The sequence below is a fragment of the Taudactylus pleione genome, unplaced genomic scaffold (genome assembly GCF_031769625.1).
Source record: "Taudactylus pleione unplaced genomic scaffold, aTauple2 ptg000487l, whole genome shotgun sequence".
NCBI lineage: Eukaryota > Metazoa > Chordata > Amphibia > Anura > Myobatrachidae > Taudactylus > Taudactylus pleione.
The window spans coordinates 814,751-829,918 of NW_028284889.1; the positions used below are offsets into that span (position 1 = coordinate 814,751).

Consider the following 15,168-nt stretch of genomic DNA (forward strand, 5'->3'; position numbering starts at 1 on the left):
TTTTGACAATAATGTGAGAATACAATTTCAGACTTTTTTTTTAATTTTATTGCTCAAACAAAAACTAAAATAAAAAACAGATTGTAGAAAAAGTTTTTTTACAGTTTTTTTCATTCCCAAAGTTACAATAATTGGGCCAACAGAAAAGTTTGAGGAAACGTAAAACACAAAATTAAAAACAATTCACAAGAAAGGAGAGGGAAGTTTTGACCAGAAAGGAATATGAGCCAAGCACAGAAGGAGTGTGGGAAAAGTAGCCATTGCTGTCACCGTATTTTTTTCACCCGTTTGGCTGGGGGAGGGAGGGCGCCAGACCGGGTCCGGGATGTCATCGGGCTGGCCTGTCCAGAGGCAGATGTTGTGGCCTCTAGACTAGGCACAGGGCTAGGCACATTTGGAGGATTGGCTGATGTTGTGCCAGAGGTGGAGGATCCTGATGTTCCGGCAGGAAGGGAGGTCGGCTCCACCATGTGCTGGCGATGCGGATGTTGGCCCTGGTATTTTCCGCCAGGGCCTGACCAATGGTCACGTTGGCCGCCGCATTTTGCTCCAGGGCCTCAGCCACCCGTATCAGACTGGCGTCCATCCTCTGCAGAATCTCCGTATGGAAATCCGATTTGAAATTGAGTTCTGTGAGGAGGGCCACTGCCTGCGAGGGGGATTGCCCTGGACTGGCTTCTGCAGGGTCCTCAGCCGGATGTACTGGTTCCTCCCCTGCGGAGCCAGTAGAAATTCTGCGGCCAAGGCTCCCCTCTGGAGCAGACTCATCCACCTGTGTCTCTGTTGAAAAATGAGAAAAGACTCACATTATAATCTACATATTGGCACAATAACATTTCAGAGTTGGTGACATCACAATATTTACCTGGGACAACATGAGGAGCCGCAAAGTCTGGCATGTCCGTATCCATGTTGGACACGCCAAACACCTCCACAGGCTGCAAACACCCCTGAGCCAGCTCTTCTAAATCGTTCAACTCCAATGACACAGGGGTGGGACCCCCACCTGTCCCCCTTGCATGCCTAGCCCTGTCCGCCAGTTTTTGCTTTAGGCGATATTTGAAGTCGCCCCATCTGTGGGATAAAATTGGAACCATTATCCTTTTGTTTAAAATGGGGTTTGTTTTTAGGGGGGTCAAGTGTTTACTTACCGCCGTTTGACATCCCGGGCTAGACGGACATAATCACCCACCCTATTGACAGCAACGGCTACCTCTTCCCACATTCTCCACTTCTGGCTTGTACTCATATTCCTGTCTGCCTGTGGCAGGATGTCCACACACTTCTGTATCAAAACCTCCATCTCCTTTCTTGTGAATTGTGGCTGCCTTTTCTTTTTGGCAGCTTTGCCCGGAATACTGGGCCCAGCAGCCTCTTCCATGTCATCCTCCTCACCTATTTGTGTAAATATGCAGAATTTTCTACTTCACAACTTGCCCAATATTATGTTTCAAATTAATCATTGAGACAAAATGCATGAAATACTTACCGCCTGACTGTTGGCCATTGTTTCCCTGGTCTGTAGCCATGTCTGAGCTCCAAACAAGAAATACACCAGAATTTTAATTGTGTTTCGTGACGTATTTATACATGCGTCCTTATTTTGCGGCCGCATCATTGATTGTGCGTTCCTATGATCCCTCCTTAATTTGTGCGGGAAAATAAACACTATTTATGGCTTGGTGTGTCTCGAGTCAAGGTGGCGTTTTTGGATTGTTGGAGGTTACCTTGGTCGGAGTTTCTTGTTTGCTGATTTTGGATTTGGCGTTTTTGGGAGTTTATTTTGTTTGCTATAGTTGCGTTTTTATTTTCCGGACACTTTTTTGTTGGTGTTTTTTTTGGCCTCGTTTCTTGATTTGGTAAGTTTGGGAAGTCTAACTTTGGTTCAATTTGTGTCTCCTTCTTTTTCATATTTTTCTAAAGTTTTTTTTTCCTAATTTCCTCTCTGTTAGGTATTTATTTGTTTCGGCCCCAAAGACCTTTTGATCGGGAATCTTATATATTAGCTCTTGGTAAGTCCATTTTTTAACTTGTATTTGCGAACTAATTAGCGCATTTTTATCTGTTTATATAGTGACTTGTATTTGCAAACTAATTAGCGCATTTTTATCTGTTTGTATAGTGACTTGTATTTGCGAACTAATTAGCGCATTTTTATCTGTTTGTATAGTGACTTGTATTGGCGAACTAATTAGCGCATTTTTAAATGCTTATTCATCATGTAAATTTGTTTTTGTTTTCCCTTTAGCATTTTTGGCTTACATTTGAACCCAATTTGACGTACTGTGTGCAATGTCGTTTTGCTCGTTGGCCAAATGTGTGTTTCGCCTATTTTATGTTTTGTCTTGCACCAAATTTACAAACATAAATGCACAGACTAAACAGATTTTTTTTAAATTTGGGAATATTTACAGTTTGGACGTATCATGACAATACCCCGGCATGTAAGCAGCAATGGCTGGTATCATCAAGCTAAGTTGTTTTAATATTATTTTGGGGTGGGTAAAAAGCCTTACATTCAAATCTTGCCATTTCAGGTTGATCTGGGTCGGATTGTTCTGGCCATGCTCCCGGAAGCTGACAAACCTCAATCTCGTCCCAGGCGTAGGCATCGTAGGCGTGCAAGGCCCCAGATATTTCGAACACGTGTCACCCTTTTTGGAATGCTCGATGATGAGGTTTTAAGACGCTACCGTCTTCCTCCCAAAATCATCATAGACACTCTCTCATTAATAGAGAGTGATCTTGAGCGGCAAATTGACAGTCCTACAGCAATACCACCACTTACGCTATTTATGGCGGTGTTACATTTCTGTGCCTCAGGATCGTTTCAAACAACGGTGGGAATAGTGGCGGGCATCTCACAATCCTCCTTTTCCAGGATCCTGGGGGCAGTGATGGAGACACTTTTCAAGCACCTCCATCATTTTATTAAAATGCCTTTGGATATGGGTGCCCTTAGTGTGGCCAAGGCCAATTTTTACCAAATAGCTGGCTTCCCACACATCATAGGGGTTGTGGATGGTACTCACATACCACTTCAGCCTCCAGCACGGCTGGAGGCCATATTTCGCAACCGTAAACACTATCACTCCCTGAATGTAATGGTGGTATGTGATGCCTCCCTCCAGATCCTGTCCCTGAATGCAAAATTACCAGGAAGTGCACATGACTCCTTCGTCATCCGGCAATCAGGGATATGGCACAAATTAACCAACCTACAAGCTGGTGATGCGTGGCTTCTGGGTAAGTGGAGACCTTTAGTACATAACAATGTTAAGCTTGATACACAGTGATCCTGATGTTGTCTATTCTTTTTCACAGGAGACAGTGGCTACCCTTGCATGCCCTGGCTGCTCATTCCTTATTTGGCTCCCACACCAGGCCCACAAAGTGAGTTTAATACCGCACTTACAGCCACCAGGCAAGTGGTGGAGCGCTGTATCGGCCTTTTAAAAGGCTGATTCAGATTCCTCCACCGCTCTGGTGGCGAGCTCATGTATTTGCCGGATATGGTTTCGAAAATTGTGGTCCTGTGTGGGATATTTCACAACATCGCCATAAGGAGTGGTGTCCCAATGCAGCCAGAGGATGCCTTACCTGAGGATGGCCCCCCCGAGGTTGGTCGGAGGTCAGTATGTGGGGGGGCCATACGCGATGATGTGGTGGCCAGATTTTTTAGGTAATTATTGACCAAACAACAGTGTTTATACCCAATGTGTTACGATTTGTTTGCGTTCATCTTTTTTTTAATTAATTTTGTCCCCATCTTCTGTTTGTTTGCATAATCTTTGGCACTCCCACGATGACTACTTCTTGCTACCCTTCAAAAACCTTTATGTGGAAACTTGTGTAATATATTATGTAACCCATATTGCAACGCCATATTTGTGGAATCATGTGGGCATGGACCTTCGTCAACCAGTTCTTGATTTGTTGTGTGTTTGTTTCCTGTTTTTGGTATGTGGTGTATTTCTGATTATCACTGTGTGTTTTGTTTGTGAGTGACCACTTTGTTTTTTGCTTTATGTTGTGAATACATTTTTTGAGAGTGTAATTTGGTTCCTTTTTGGGCACGTTAGAAGCAAGTGTAACCAGGCTCACAAACGTTACATTTGCATAAGGGGTAACCCAGTAATGAAGCAAGTTGAGCTAAAATGTAATATGTTTTCGGGGTACAAACCAACACACCAAGGAATCCTGTACAATCAATTGGCTTCGTAAGATCGGCCTAAGCAGCTTGCACACCAAATAGGAACCTGTAAAATGTTGTAAACTATTATGTTGCCCACCCCAAAAAAGGAAAATGACATTGGTACTGGTAGGTGTTTCTTGTGCCTGTTTGCCTTCAAAATACAACACACAATCTTTAGTGAGAATAATTGGCAATCCTTGCTTGAAGAGTCTACATATGTCAGTGTAAAGAATCTTTGATTTACAAAAAACGCATGAGACAGAGCTTTAATTAAAACTGATTTATTTTTAAATAAATTTTCAAAAATAAAAAAAAAATACTAATTCCTAAGGAGGACCGCCAGATGGTCAAGGCCCTGCAGCAGCCCGGTGACTTGCTCCCACATACGGGCCACACACTGACATATTTCAGCCCGACGCCTCTGTTCCTCTGTGGGTGACAAAAGTTTGTGGATTAATACATCAATAATGAAGCCACATTCAAAAACAACAAAAAACAAGCAAACCAAAACTTAAAAGCTTGTGAAAAAAACCATCAGTACACGGATAAAACCCAGCACCCCAAAATGTTGTTGGCCAAAAATACAAGGGCCCAAAACCCAAAAAAAATGCCCACAGGTGTGATATGTGTATGGTGAAATCAGCAGGAACAGGTAAAGACAACCCCAAAAAAAACAAAAAGGCGACAAAAAGCCCACAAAAAAGGGGACGACACATGATTACATACAAACAGTTTGTGGTGCCAAAAAAAAAACATACCGTTCACCAAAACGCCAGAGCGAGAAGCAACTCCATCGACCACCTTGGAGGTGGCTCCATTCCCCAAACCTAGGGGCAGGGTGTTGGCTGAATCCTGGGAGGGGGTATTTGGAGGAGGGGCAGTTGGAGGAGAGGGGGAATTGGGCTGGAGGGGAAGTAGCCCCGAAATCTCGGCCACAGGGTCTGGGGAGGAGGGGGTAATTGAGGAATTGGGGGTTGGCGAGAGGGGCCGTGACCGGCGTCTTGTCTGCCGATGATGCTGTAGTCTTTGCTGTGCCCCTAAAAGATGTTAAGAAAATTGTGGTTAGTTTCAACATGAATCAAAAAAAAAAAAAAATTTAAGACAACACAAATAGGAAAACATGGCCATGCAGATATGAGTACAATGAATAAATAGGACAGACATGAAAACATGCACATGCAGATATGAGTACAATGAATAAATAGGACAGACATGAAAACATGCACATGCAGATATGAGTACAATGAATAAATAGGACAGACATGAAAACATGCACACGCAGTTAGGGCACACAAGATAAACATGAAAACCACAGTCCATAAAACTTACTTTCCGCGATCTGCATGCGAAAGCATGCCAGCAAGCGGGGCGTCCGCCGGTGCAGGTCCGACCACCTGCGCTCCAGCTGGCCGATATGTCGGCGTGAGCCAAAGGAGCGCAGGCGGCGACGTACCTCCGCATATGCGGAACGCTTTCTTTGATTTGTGATGGGTGGAGGCTGCTTGGTGATCCGCCTGTCCATCACCTCCGTGAGCACCAGCAGCTCGCGCCTGGTGAATGCGGCGGCTCTCATGATGGCAATGGTGTATTTTTTAAAAATTAATTTTAATAAAGCACCAAAAAAACATTTCATTGGCTAATGTATTTTGGAAATTAACAGGACCAATTCTATTGCTTAGTGTATGAGTCATGTGTTCGACAGGGCCAGAAATCTCTTGAGAGTTATGATAGGCTTGATGCAGTGACATGCGTAAGCAAATTTAAATAAAGTAATGAACCCCGGAAAATATGCGGGGATCCTAACAAATAGAACAATTGTTTAATTGGGGCTAACATGTATTTTGACCAATAAAAGCGAATGTTTAAGCCGTACGTATTCTGCGGGTAAACACAAACACGGACAAGATTAAAGTTTATTGCATTGTGTTGAAAAAAAAATAAAAATTAAGCTAATTGATACATTGATTGTCAGGATACGATTGAGGGAGGTAGGCAGAATAAACGAGCAGGTAATCGGAATCTGACAGGCCCACTTCCGGTTTGTACTTGTGCGTGCGTTCCCTTCAAGCCATTTCGGGGATGTACGCTCGCTATTTGGCACGCTCGTTAGTTAGAGGAGGGGTCTGTTGAGTTTGGGGCGGTTTTTTATCTGCGTTCGAAAATACGAGCGAGTGCTTGAATTTAAATATTTTTTTATGTGCTCCGAACGTATGTACGCCCACTTGCGTCCGGGTCTGAATCAGGGCCTTAGTCATTTTCCTGTCAAGCAGGGCTGAACATCTACACATTACTAGTTCACAAAGGCGTAGTGTGGAGTCATGGCGTCCGGAGCAGGTGTATGCTATGGAGCTCAGTAGTGCCCCTTGTTCACTTTATGCCACACAGTAGCACTCACAATTCATCTTCTGCCACTCAGTAGAGCCGTTATACACATTATGCCACAGTAGCAGGGCCGGTACGAGGCATGTCCGACCAGTGCGGTCGAACAGGGACGCCACCACATTAAGGGCGCACCCCTCCCAGGCATTCCCGATTTCAGCGGGACAGTTCTTTTTTTCGGGCACTGCCCCGCTGTTCCTCCCACGAGACGAAGTGTCCCGCAGGCGGTTGGGCACCTCCACCGCCGCAGCTGTGCGCACAGCATCCATTCAGTGCAGGAAGAGGGCTGAGTGCAGCCCAGCTAATGACGTAGTACTGAGCTAGCCCCCAGCCTGGCATTAATGGGAGGCATGATATACGGGCATGCCCCCAATTAAACATCATTTAGGGAGCGTGACCTATGATAATTAGGCAACACCCCAATTTCGGCTGCACACAGGTATCGGGCGCATAAGTCCCGTCCTGCACAGGGTGCGGCTCTCCCTGGAGCCGACTCTGCACAGTAGTGCCCCTTATACACATTATACCACAGCAGTGCCGTTATACACATTATGCCACAGTAGTGCCCCATATACACATTATAACACAGCAGTGCCTCTAATTTTCATGTGGCGTCAGAGCCGTCAGGCGTTACTCACCAAACTGATCACTCCAGTCACGGGCACCGCGACCCGGGCTCTCAGCAGCAGCAACAGGCTCAGGCCTCCCCTCAGCAGCAGGGACACAGCCACTATTTTCTTTCCTCCTGTGTGACTGATGCTCAATCCATGTAACATGGGTTGGCTAACATATGGGCCATAGTGAGAGGTGGGACCCAGTTCAGAGGAGGCAAAGAGGAGGAGCCTGTCACTAGTTCCGCCCCTGTCAGGGTGCGCAGCATGCGCACAGGATGCAGGTACGAAGCAATGGAAGAAGGGGGTGTGCTCAGCGCAGAAAGGAAAGCACTGAGCGCAGCTACTGTATCTGCTCAACTATAAAGGTGCGTACACACAGGACGACTGCATGACGATCAGATAACGATCGTTATCTGATAGTTCTGCATGTGTTGGATGATCGTTATCGAACATCCAATACATGCATTAACCTATAAAGACCCGCGATTAACAATCGCGGATCCCTGTAGTAAACAGGCTAACATGGTCGGAATCGATCATGTATGCCGGTTTGCCCGAGCGACGGTTGATAACGACCATTCGTGCCCGCGCATCGACTATCGTTTCGTCGTTTGCAGGGGCATTAAAGTGAACGATTTGAACGATAACGATAAGATTCTCTCATTATCGTTTAAATCGTTCACTTTATCTGAACGTGTGTATGCAGCTTAAGTCAGACTCACAGCTGAGCAGGAGCCTGTGGAATGCACAACACAGTCGTATGAAGCACGAGCTGCGGTTGCTCCGCCCCTCCTTTGTCCCTACTAGTTCAGCCCTAAATTAAGTTTAAATAAGTTACCTTAGTTGTACCTTTAAGTGGTGCATCAATTAGGCATAATGGGCCAAATATAATAGGGTGAAAGTATAGAAAATGTGAGAGATTATAAGTAAAGTATGTGGAAAAGGGCCCTAGACTGCACACCCCGAATATATATAATGGGAAGTGCTACCTGTAGAGACTCTTGTTGCAAACACAAAATGAAGAAGAATTACAAGTGCACAATTACATCATTACTAATTATATATAATATTATACATTTTGCAATATATAGCGGTTTTAGCATAATCATGGCCATGGTTATGGGCCTACCCACTGCGCCCAGGTAACCTCTGAGGGTAGTCCCCTAACATACTGGGGTTGAAATCCAGAGTGCAGGACACCCCCAAACAGGTCCAGCTGAGCCACCCCAAGGCATCACTCTAATGAGGAAAGGTGAAGTGTAAAAAGTTGTTAGATAGATAAGAGCAGCTACTGCTGCATATAGTAGGGTGAAAAATGAAGATGTGAAAATAATACATATATATTAAACAAACAATAGAGGCGCTAAAAGTGCAAGAAAGGAAAAATGTGTTTATAATGCGATGCCCTGAAGCAGCCCAACCAAAGCAATCCAGGGGACCCATGCCCCAAAAATCAACCCATAGCTGCACTACAGTATAAAAAATTTTTTTTAGGACTTACCTAGATTGTGCCTCCTACTAAAAGTGCTAAAACTCTCACACTTTTTAAACTCGGCCAATGTTATAGAGTCCGAGAACATGAAAACTGTATGTTTTTAGACTAAAAGAACTGTCACTCTATTACATTTGGCCCATTGAGTTTATGTTAAGGAACGGGTATTATCTTCTGAGGATTGTCCCGCAACAGCCTTGAGGGCTGAAACACTTGGCTAGCTGTGACTGTGGAGCGGCCTTGAGGGCTGGTAAGTCTTGGCTTATTGTGGCCTGTGGGCCATAGAACAAGATGCGGCCTTTGGGCCGTGTAGCAGCCTTGAGGGCTGGTAAGCCTTGGCTAATTGTGGCCTTTGGGCTGTGTAGGAGCCTTGTGGGCTGGGAAACCTTGGCAGGCTGTGGCCTTTGGGCCATAGAACAAGATGCGGCCTTTGGGCCGCGCGGCAGCCTTGGCTGAGGAGGTCTGACGAAGGACCTGTGCTGCCGGGTTGACCCAAGCGGTGGTACGCTGGATTGCGTACTTTGGACGCTGGATTGCGGCCTGTGCCATCGGATTGACACAAGCAATGGCACGCTGGATTGCGTACTTTGGACACTGGATTGCGGCCTGTGCCGCCGGGTTGACACAAGCAGCTGGACGCTGGCGTGCGGCCTTTGCCGCCGGGTTGACACAAGCAGGTGGATGCAGAACTGCGCACTCTGGATACTGAGTCCTGTCTGTGCTGCCTGGATGACACAAACGGCAGAGCGTGAATATGCGGACTGTGCCGCCTAAATGACACAAACGGCAGATAGTAGATATGCGGACCGTGCCGCCTAGATGACACAAACGGCAGGTTACAAAAGCTGACAGGAGGACTGGGTACTCGACTGGATAATAGGAGACAACACCAAAACCGGAAACACGTGAAACGCTATCACTGGCACCAAAGCAGCATTTGCACCAGCAGGAAATAGCCACAGGAGCCAATCCAGGACAGACCAAGGATGATGGACAGCTGATGGGGAGGAGTTCAGCAAACGATCACCCGGCGTTCGCCTCGCCCTGCGTTCTCAGTTCGGCGGCTTGTGACAGTTTAGTTCTAGTACTGCTTTATATGTACAGCACCTGAGTGAGCATGGAGGGATCACTAGCACAGAAGCAATATGGAGTCTATAGAAAATTGGGGATTTAGAGATTGCTAAACAAAACTCTTCTAAAGCTGCCCTGTCACTAACTGGGAGAAGTTTACAATGGCTGCAGTATTTGAAGGGAGGATCAAACAGAAGTCACAATCATGATCTCTGCGACATCAGCTTCTGACTGCTCTTCCTGCTTACCCTCTGCCTTCCACTGGGGCTGTGAGATAAACCACTGGGAAGGGCAGAAGCAGGTTAGTACTATTTAAGATTCGGTGGTAAGAATAGGTGGTAATGCAGCTTTAAATACAACAAATACAACTCCTCCATATTTTTCTCCAAACTTCCATAAAAAACCTTAAGCACACACTAAAGGGATTATGACATCCATCCAATATATAGCAAACAGTTTGTCACTGTACTGCTTACGCCATCATGATATTAGTGGTAAGGTCCCCATTGCCAGCAATGTAGACCCAGCAAACCCTTTCTGGCTCCAGTGAAGCCTTCCAGGCTTTGCTGCATTCCCATCGGGTAGCAGCACAATGTGCAGCCATCTTGCATGCACGGTAGTCAGCAGTTCGTTGCCGACAGCAGAGGATACTGCCAATTGGGCACTGCTGGACCACTTTATACAGGTAAGTTTTCTTAGATACCGGTGATAAATTTGTAACTGTCACTGTGATACTAAACGACATATGCAGCTGGCAACCGAAATCGTTGTTAGAGTGAGCCCCAGATCATGCTTTAATGAAGTTGAACTTGATCTTAAGAAAAAGAGGTCACACTTGTGTCTTAAATATAACTGTTCTTTTATAGGTGATGATCAACTTATATGGGCTTCAAAAAGATTTACAGGAAGAAGGATGGTTCAGACTAAGCCCTGGGAAGTCCAAAGCAAACGTGGAAGAGTGAGTTCAAAACAAGTTATTTTTGAGTTATAACATATTTTCATAAGGGATTGTTATTTTAGTTGGGTTAGAAAATGATGGTACAAGTTACAATGGGGTTTTGTAAGCCTGAATGAATGGCATATATGTGACAGTGGTTTGCTCTATGCGCAATTGTGATGTGATTTTTAAAGATTAAAACCACATTGTTTACCACTAACCCAGTTTTGGAAAAAGTGTACATACTTTTGTTTAATGAGTCACTTGGAAAATGTGTTCACCCAAGGACATTTCAGACTTTTAGAATATGATAGGTAGTACAGAAACTGATGAAGAAGCACATTAGTTTCTTCTATAGCACATTTGCATACTTAGCAGCAAAATGTATTTAGAAGAAATAGAAAGGTCTAATTCACTTATGTAACCTGCATTTTTGTAAATAATTTGTAGAGCAAAAATGTTTAAAGTAGAAGGTTGAGCATAGCGAGTTGTAGCAATCACCATAGTATTATGAACATCAGTATTTGGGTAAGTATAGTAGGGATGCTCACAGCCTGTATTTATGAAAACTACTGATATATTTAGGATTGTAGAACTATAATTTATATACAGCTCCCTCTTATCAGTATACAGTCCAGCCCTATATAACCTATGCAACATAGCCTCACCTGAAATATAATGAATGCTAATCTGATGACCATGTGCAATGCAGACCTAAATATACATGTTACATTTCATATATTTTTTGTATAGTGCAGCAACTTAGCAATGTTTTTCAGGCAGATAACTTGCCCAATCATGCTTTAAATCTACTATATTTCTAATGCCTGTAGAAACTCCATTTTGTTACCATCACGGTGACGAATGCACTGTGCAACCCCATTTGTAGGACAGTGCACAGTGCAGCCCCATCCAGTGTCACCCATGCAATACATAATGCCTTATATTATTACAAGCATACAGAGCAGAGCCTCATCTGATGTTTATGGGATTTCCAGCAATCAACTGAAAAAATGTTCATTAGCTGGTATTATCCTCCTTCATGTTGCTAATGTACTGTGTGGATATTTAAATTAAATTAGTCTGATTAAATTTGGCTATTGGTAAAAGAACACAACTGAAAGTAAGGTTGAAGGATTTATAGAAGGCGTTTGTCTACATAAGTTTTCAGACACAGGAAAACGGAATCTGCTGACGGGTTAGCAGAGGGAGAAGGGATCCAGGTCAGGCCTTAATGATGTATTGCTTCATTTTGTATTCAGGACCTTGAAAAGGGAAATTGAGATTGATAAGCTGAAGTGACATTGGACACTGGTCATGTAGAGCTTTATATTATAGAGAGAGAAGCGAAGTAACTTTAGGAAAGAACAATGTAGTGTCACATTGTAGCTTTTATGAATTGGCTAGAGGTAGTTCAAGCTCCCAAAAAGGATTTGGCTGTGTTAGAGGTTATTCCATAAAGTATTAAGAGTTATGGTTCAGTAAAGAAATTTGATACCCTGCCACTTATTGGTTCTGAAGAATTTCCAAAAATGTGCTTATGTTGCCGAATTAGTAACTTAGGGGGAGATTTAGCAAAGCTTGGAGATAGATAATGGGGTCTATTTACTAAGCCTTGGATGGAGATAAAGTGAACGGAGATAAAGTCCCAACCAACCAGCTCCTGTCATTTTTCAAACACAGCCTGTGATAAGGCAGTTAGGAGCTGCTTTGCTGGTACTTTATCTCAGTTCACTTTATCTCCATCCAAGGCTTAGATAATAGACCCCAAAGTACTAATCAGTCAGCTCCTAACTGTCACTTTACAGGCTCTCTCTCTCAATGCTTTGATAAATCTCTCCCTTAATTCTGAGAACCAGAGATATGAGGACAGTAGGACAGTGAGTGCCATATAAAACTATATGTGTAATGAATGAGGGTTGGGTTGGATGGTAAAGATTTCCTGTAAAAAAAATTTAATCTGTTTATATCAGCACCAGAAGCTACTTTGTCAGTTTGAGTTTTTTCCTAATAAAATAAACATCAATGGTGGATACCTGTTAATTTTGACTTTAGTTAACTAGTAGATCCCAAAACCAACGGAAAACCGCTGCAAAACAACAAACCGATGCTTAGCAGATTAGTAAATCTACCCTTAATGCCATAACATAAATCCCACATAAAGATAGAGATAAAAATTGAATGGCTAATCATGAAATATAATGTGCCCTTATGATATTTTCAATAATATATTAAGATTCAGCAGATCTGTCAGTTTATTTTACAGGGAAATATACACTTGTGTTAAAACATTCAGATATTTATTTATTGATTAGATAAGTTTAGCAGTTAAAATCTATCCGCCGCAAATATATGGCTATTTATAATATACAGGTTGAGTCTCCCATATCCAAATATTCCGAAATACAGAATATTCCAAAATACAGAATTTTTCTGGCATGATTGAGATAATGAAACCTTTGATTGTTGATGGTTCAATGTACACAAACTTTGTCTAAGGCCCAAATTATTACAAATAATGTATAAAATTACCTTCATGTTGTGTATTTAAGGTGTAACTGAAACATAAATGAATTTAATTTCTGTACACAAACTTTGTTTGAGCCACAAAATTATTGAAAATATTGGATAAAATTACCTGCAGGCTGTGTGTATAAGGTGTATTAAACACACAAATGCATTCTGTGTGTATATTTGGGTCCTATTCCCAAGATATTTCATTATTAAGTGCAAATATTCCAAAATACGGAATATTCCATTATCCAAAATACCCCTGGTCCCAAGCATTTTGGATATGGGAGACTCAACCTGTATTACCTTATGATTAAACAATACATACAAATGACAATTTTAAAATACCACAATACTTTGTACTCTAAAGAAATACTATGATGACAGATAGTAAAATGTTTTGCTCATTCTCCTTGCTCTCTCCAGTTCCCGATGTGTTTGACTTTCCCATCCACCTAGAACTGGGCATCATTTATGGCTACACACTCACCTCAACTACAGACATGTCACGCATGCAAGCATCAGTAGTGAACACGCACATCACATGTAATGTAGTATATCTATGTCTTACTATTTATTGTTCATTTCTACTTCGAGCATATTCATAATAATCTTGACAGGGCTCCTTATGTTACATAACTCAATTCAATTTACATTGTAACCCATAAAACTGAGTATAACCAGCTTGCAGCCAGGAAGGTCCAAGCTATCGATAATGTAAACAGGAAATATGCACAGTGATTATACAGAAGACACAGGAAAACCCCACCAATATGCTGTCCTATAGTTCCTCAGGACATTATAGCTAAATATATAAGGTAGCAACTTAATATTTTTCTGTGTAAATAATGGAGTTATATATATCCTACATGAGAGACATTACCATTAATACAAAGGGATATATATTTTAAGCAAAGAATTACATGTAATCATTGGTAACATGAAATAGATGCCCATACTGTTTGGCACCTGCATAGTGTTTTTTATTTATTACATTCCCTACCACAGAGCTGGAACCTGCAATGTCTATTGGCAAAAAGGCTAATTGTTTAGATTTGAGAAGTAATAATAATATATAATCCCCTTATAGAAATCCCTAAACACTTCTGTCCATTAAAGTGATTATTCGACTACATAAAAAATTAGAAATCCATTAATCCAATGCGGTGTACAGACACTCCACATTCAGCAGCATCCTGCTTCAGCCTGCTGCATAACGAATAGGCTTCAATCCATATACCCGCGAAGGATGCGAGTTGCCGTTTCAACGGCATACAAATGGCAGCAACGGAAGCCCCTTCTCATGCAGCACTCGCACATTTTTTGTTTGCTGCCTCATAGGATGGATAGGTAGGTAGGTAGATAGATAGATAGATATTGTTTATAGTAGAGAAGTGTTTGTTACTAATCTCTGGTTATAACTGATGACATCACTGTTCATCATTCCCATACAATAAACAAATCAGACTGTTCTTTGTTTTCTTCCATTTAGGGGAAACCTTGGTTCCCTACAACTTCAAGTGCGGCTCCGAGATGAGACTGTTTTACCGTCAGATTACTATAGGCCTCTGGTGCAATTGCTGTGTCAGGAGGTTAAAGCATCGCACAAGGTAAAAAAATCAAGCAGATAATGCATTGTTTTATTAGAAAGTAATCTTCAGGGTAATTTCATTATTGTTTCTAGATAATTTACAGCTTAATTGTAATATGATTAGGGTTTCTCATTTTTAGTGTTCGCGTGCAGAAGTCAATATTTATTATTCCTGTTCTATTTGTCTGATTTTCCCCACACTTTTTCAGTCTTGGGGACCCATGTATAATTTTTACTATAAAGCATACGATGATCCACCACTGCTAGTGATTTCACAGTCAAAAAATGTATCAAAAGTAAAGATGCAAAAGTAGCTTTGTGTAAACTACTATGTCATGTGCAATGATTTTCGAGATGCAATCTCTATTTCCTCTTCAT

General features: G+C 42.5%; 1 protein-coding gene across 3 annotated transcripts in view; it reads left to right on the top strand.

Annotated features, from left to right (window-relative positions):
* Positions 1–15,168, top strand: part of LOC148502647 (ras GTPase-activating protein 4-like) — a 203,912-nt gene that overhangs the window by 128,487 nt on the left and 60,257 nt on the right. For all 3 annotated transcript variants that reach the window (XM_088449512.1, XM_088449513.1, XM_088449514.1), the window contains 2 exons: positions 10,618–10,709; positions 14,692–14,809. In XM_088449512.1, the coding sequence (XP_088305638.1) occupies positions 10,618–10,709; positions 14,692–14,809 (210 nt within the window). The remainder of the gene's footprint in view (positions 1–10,617; positions 10,710–14,691; positions 14,810–15,168) is intronic.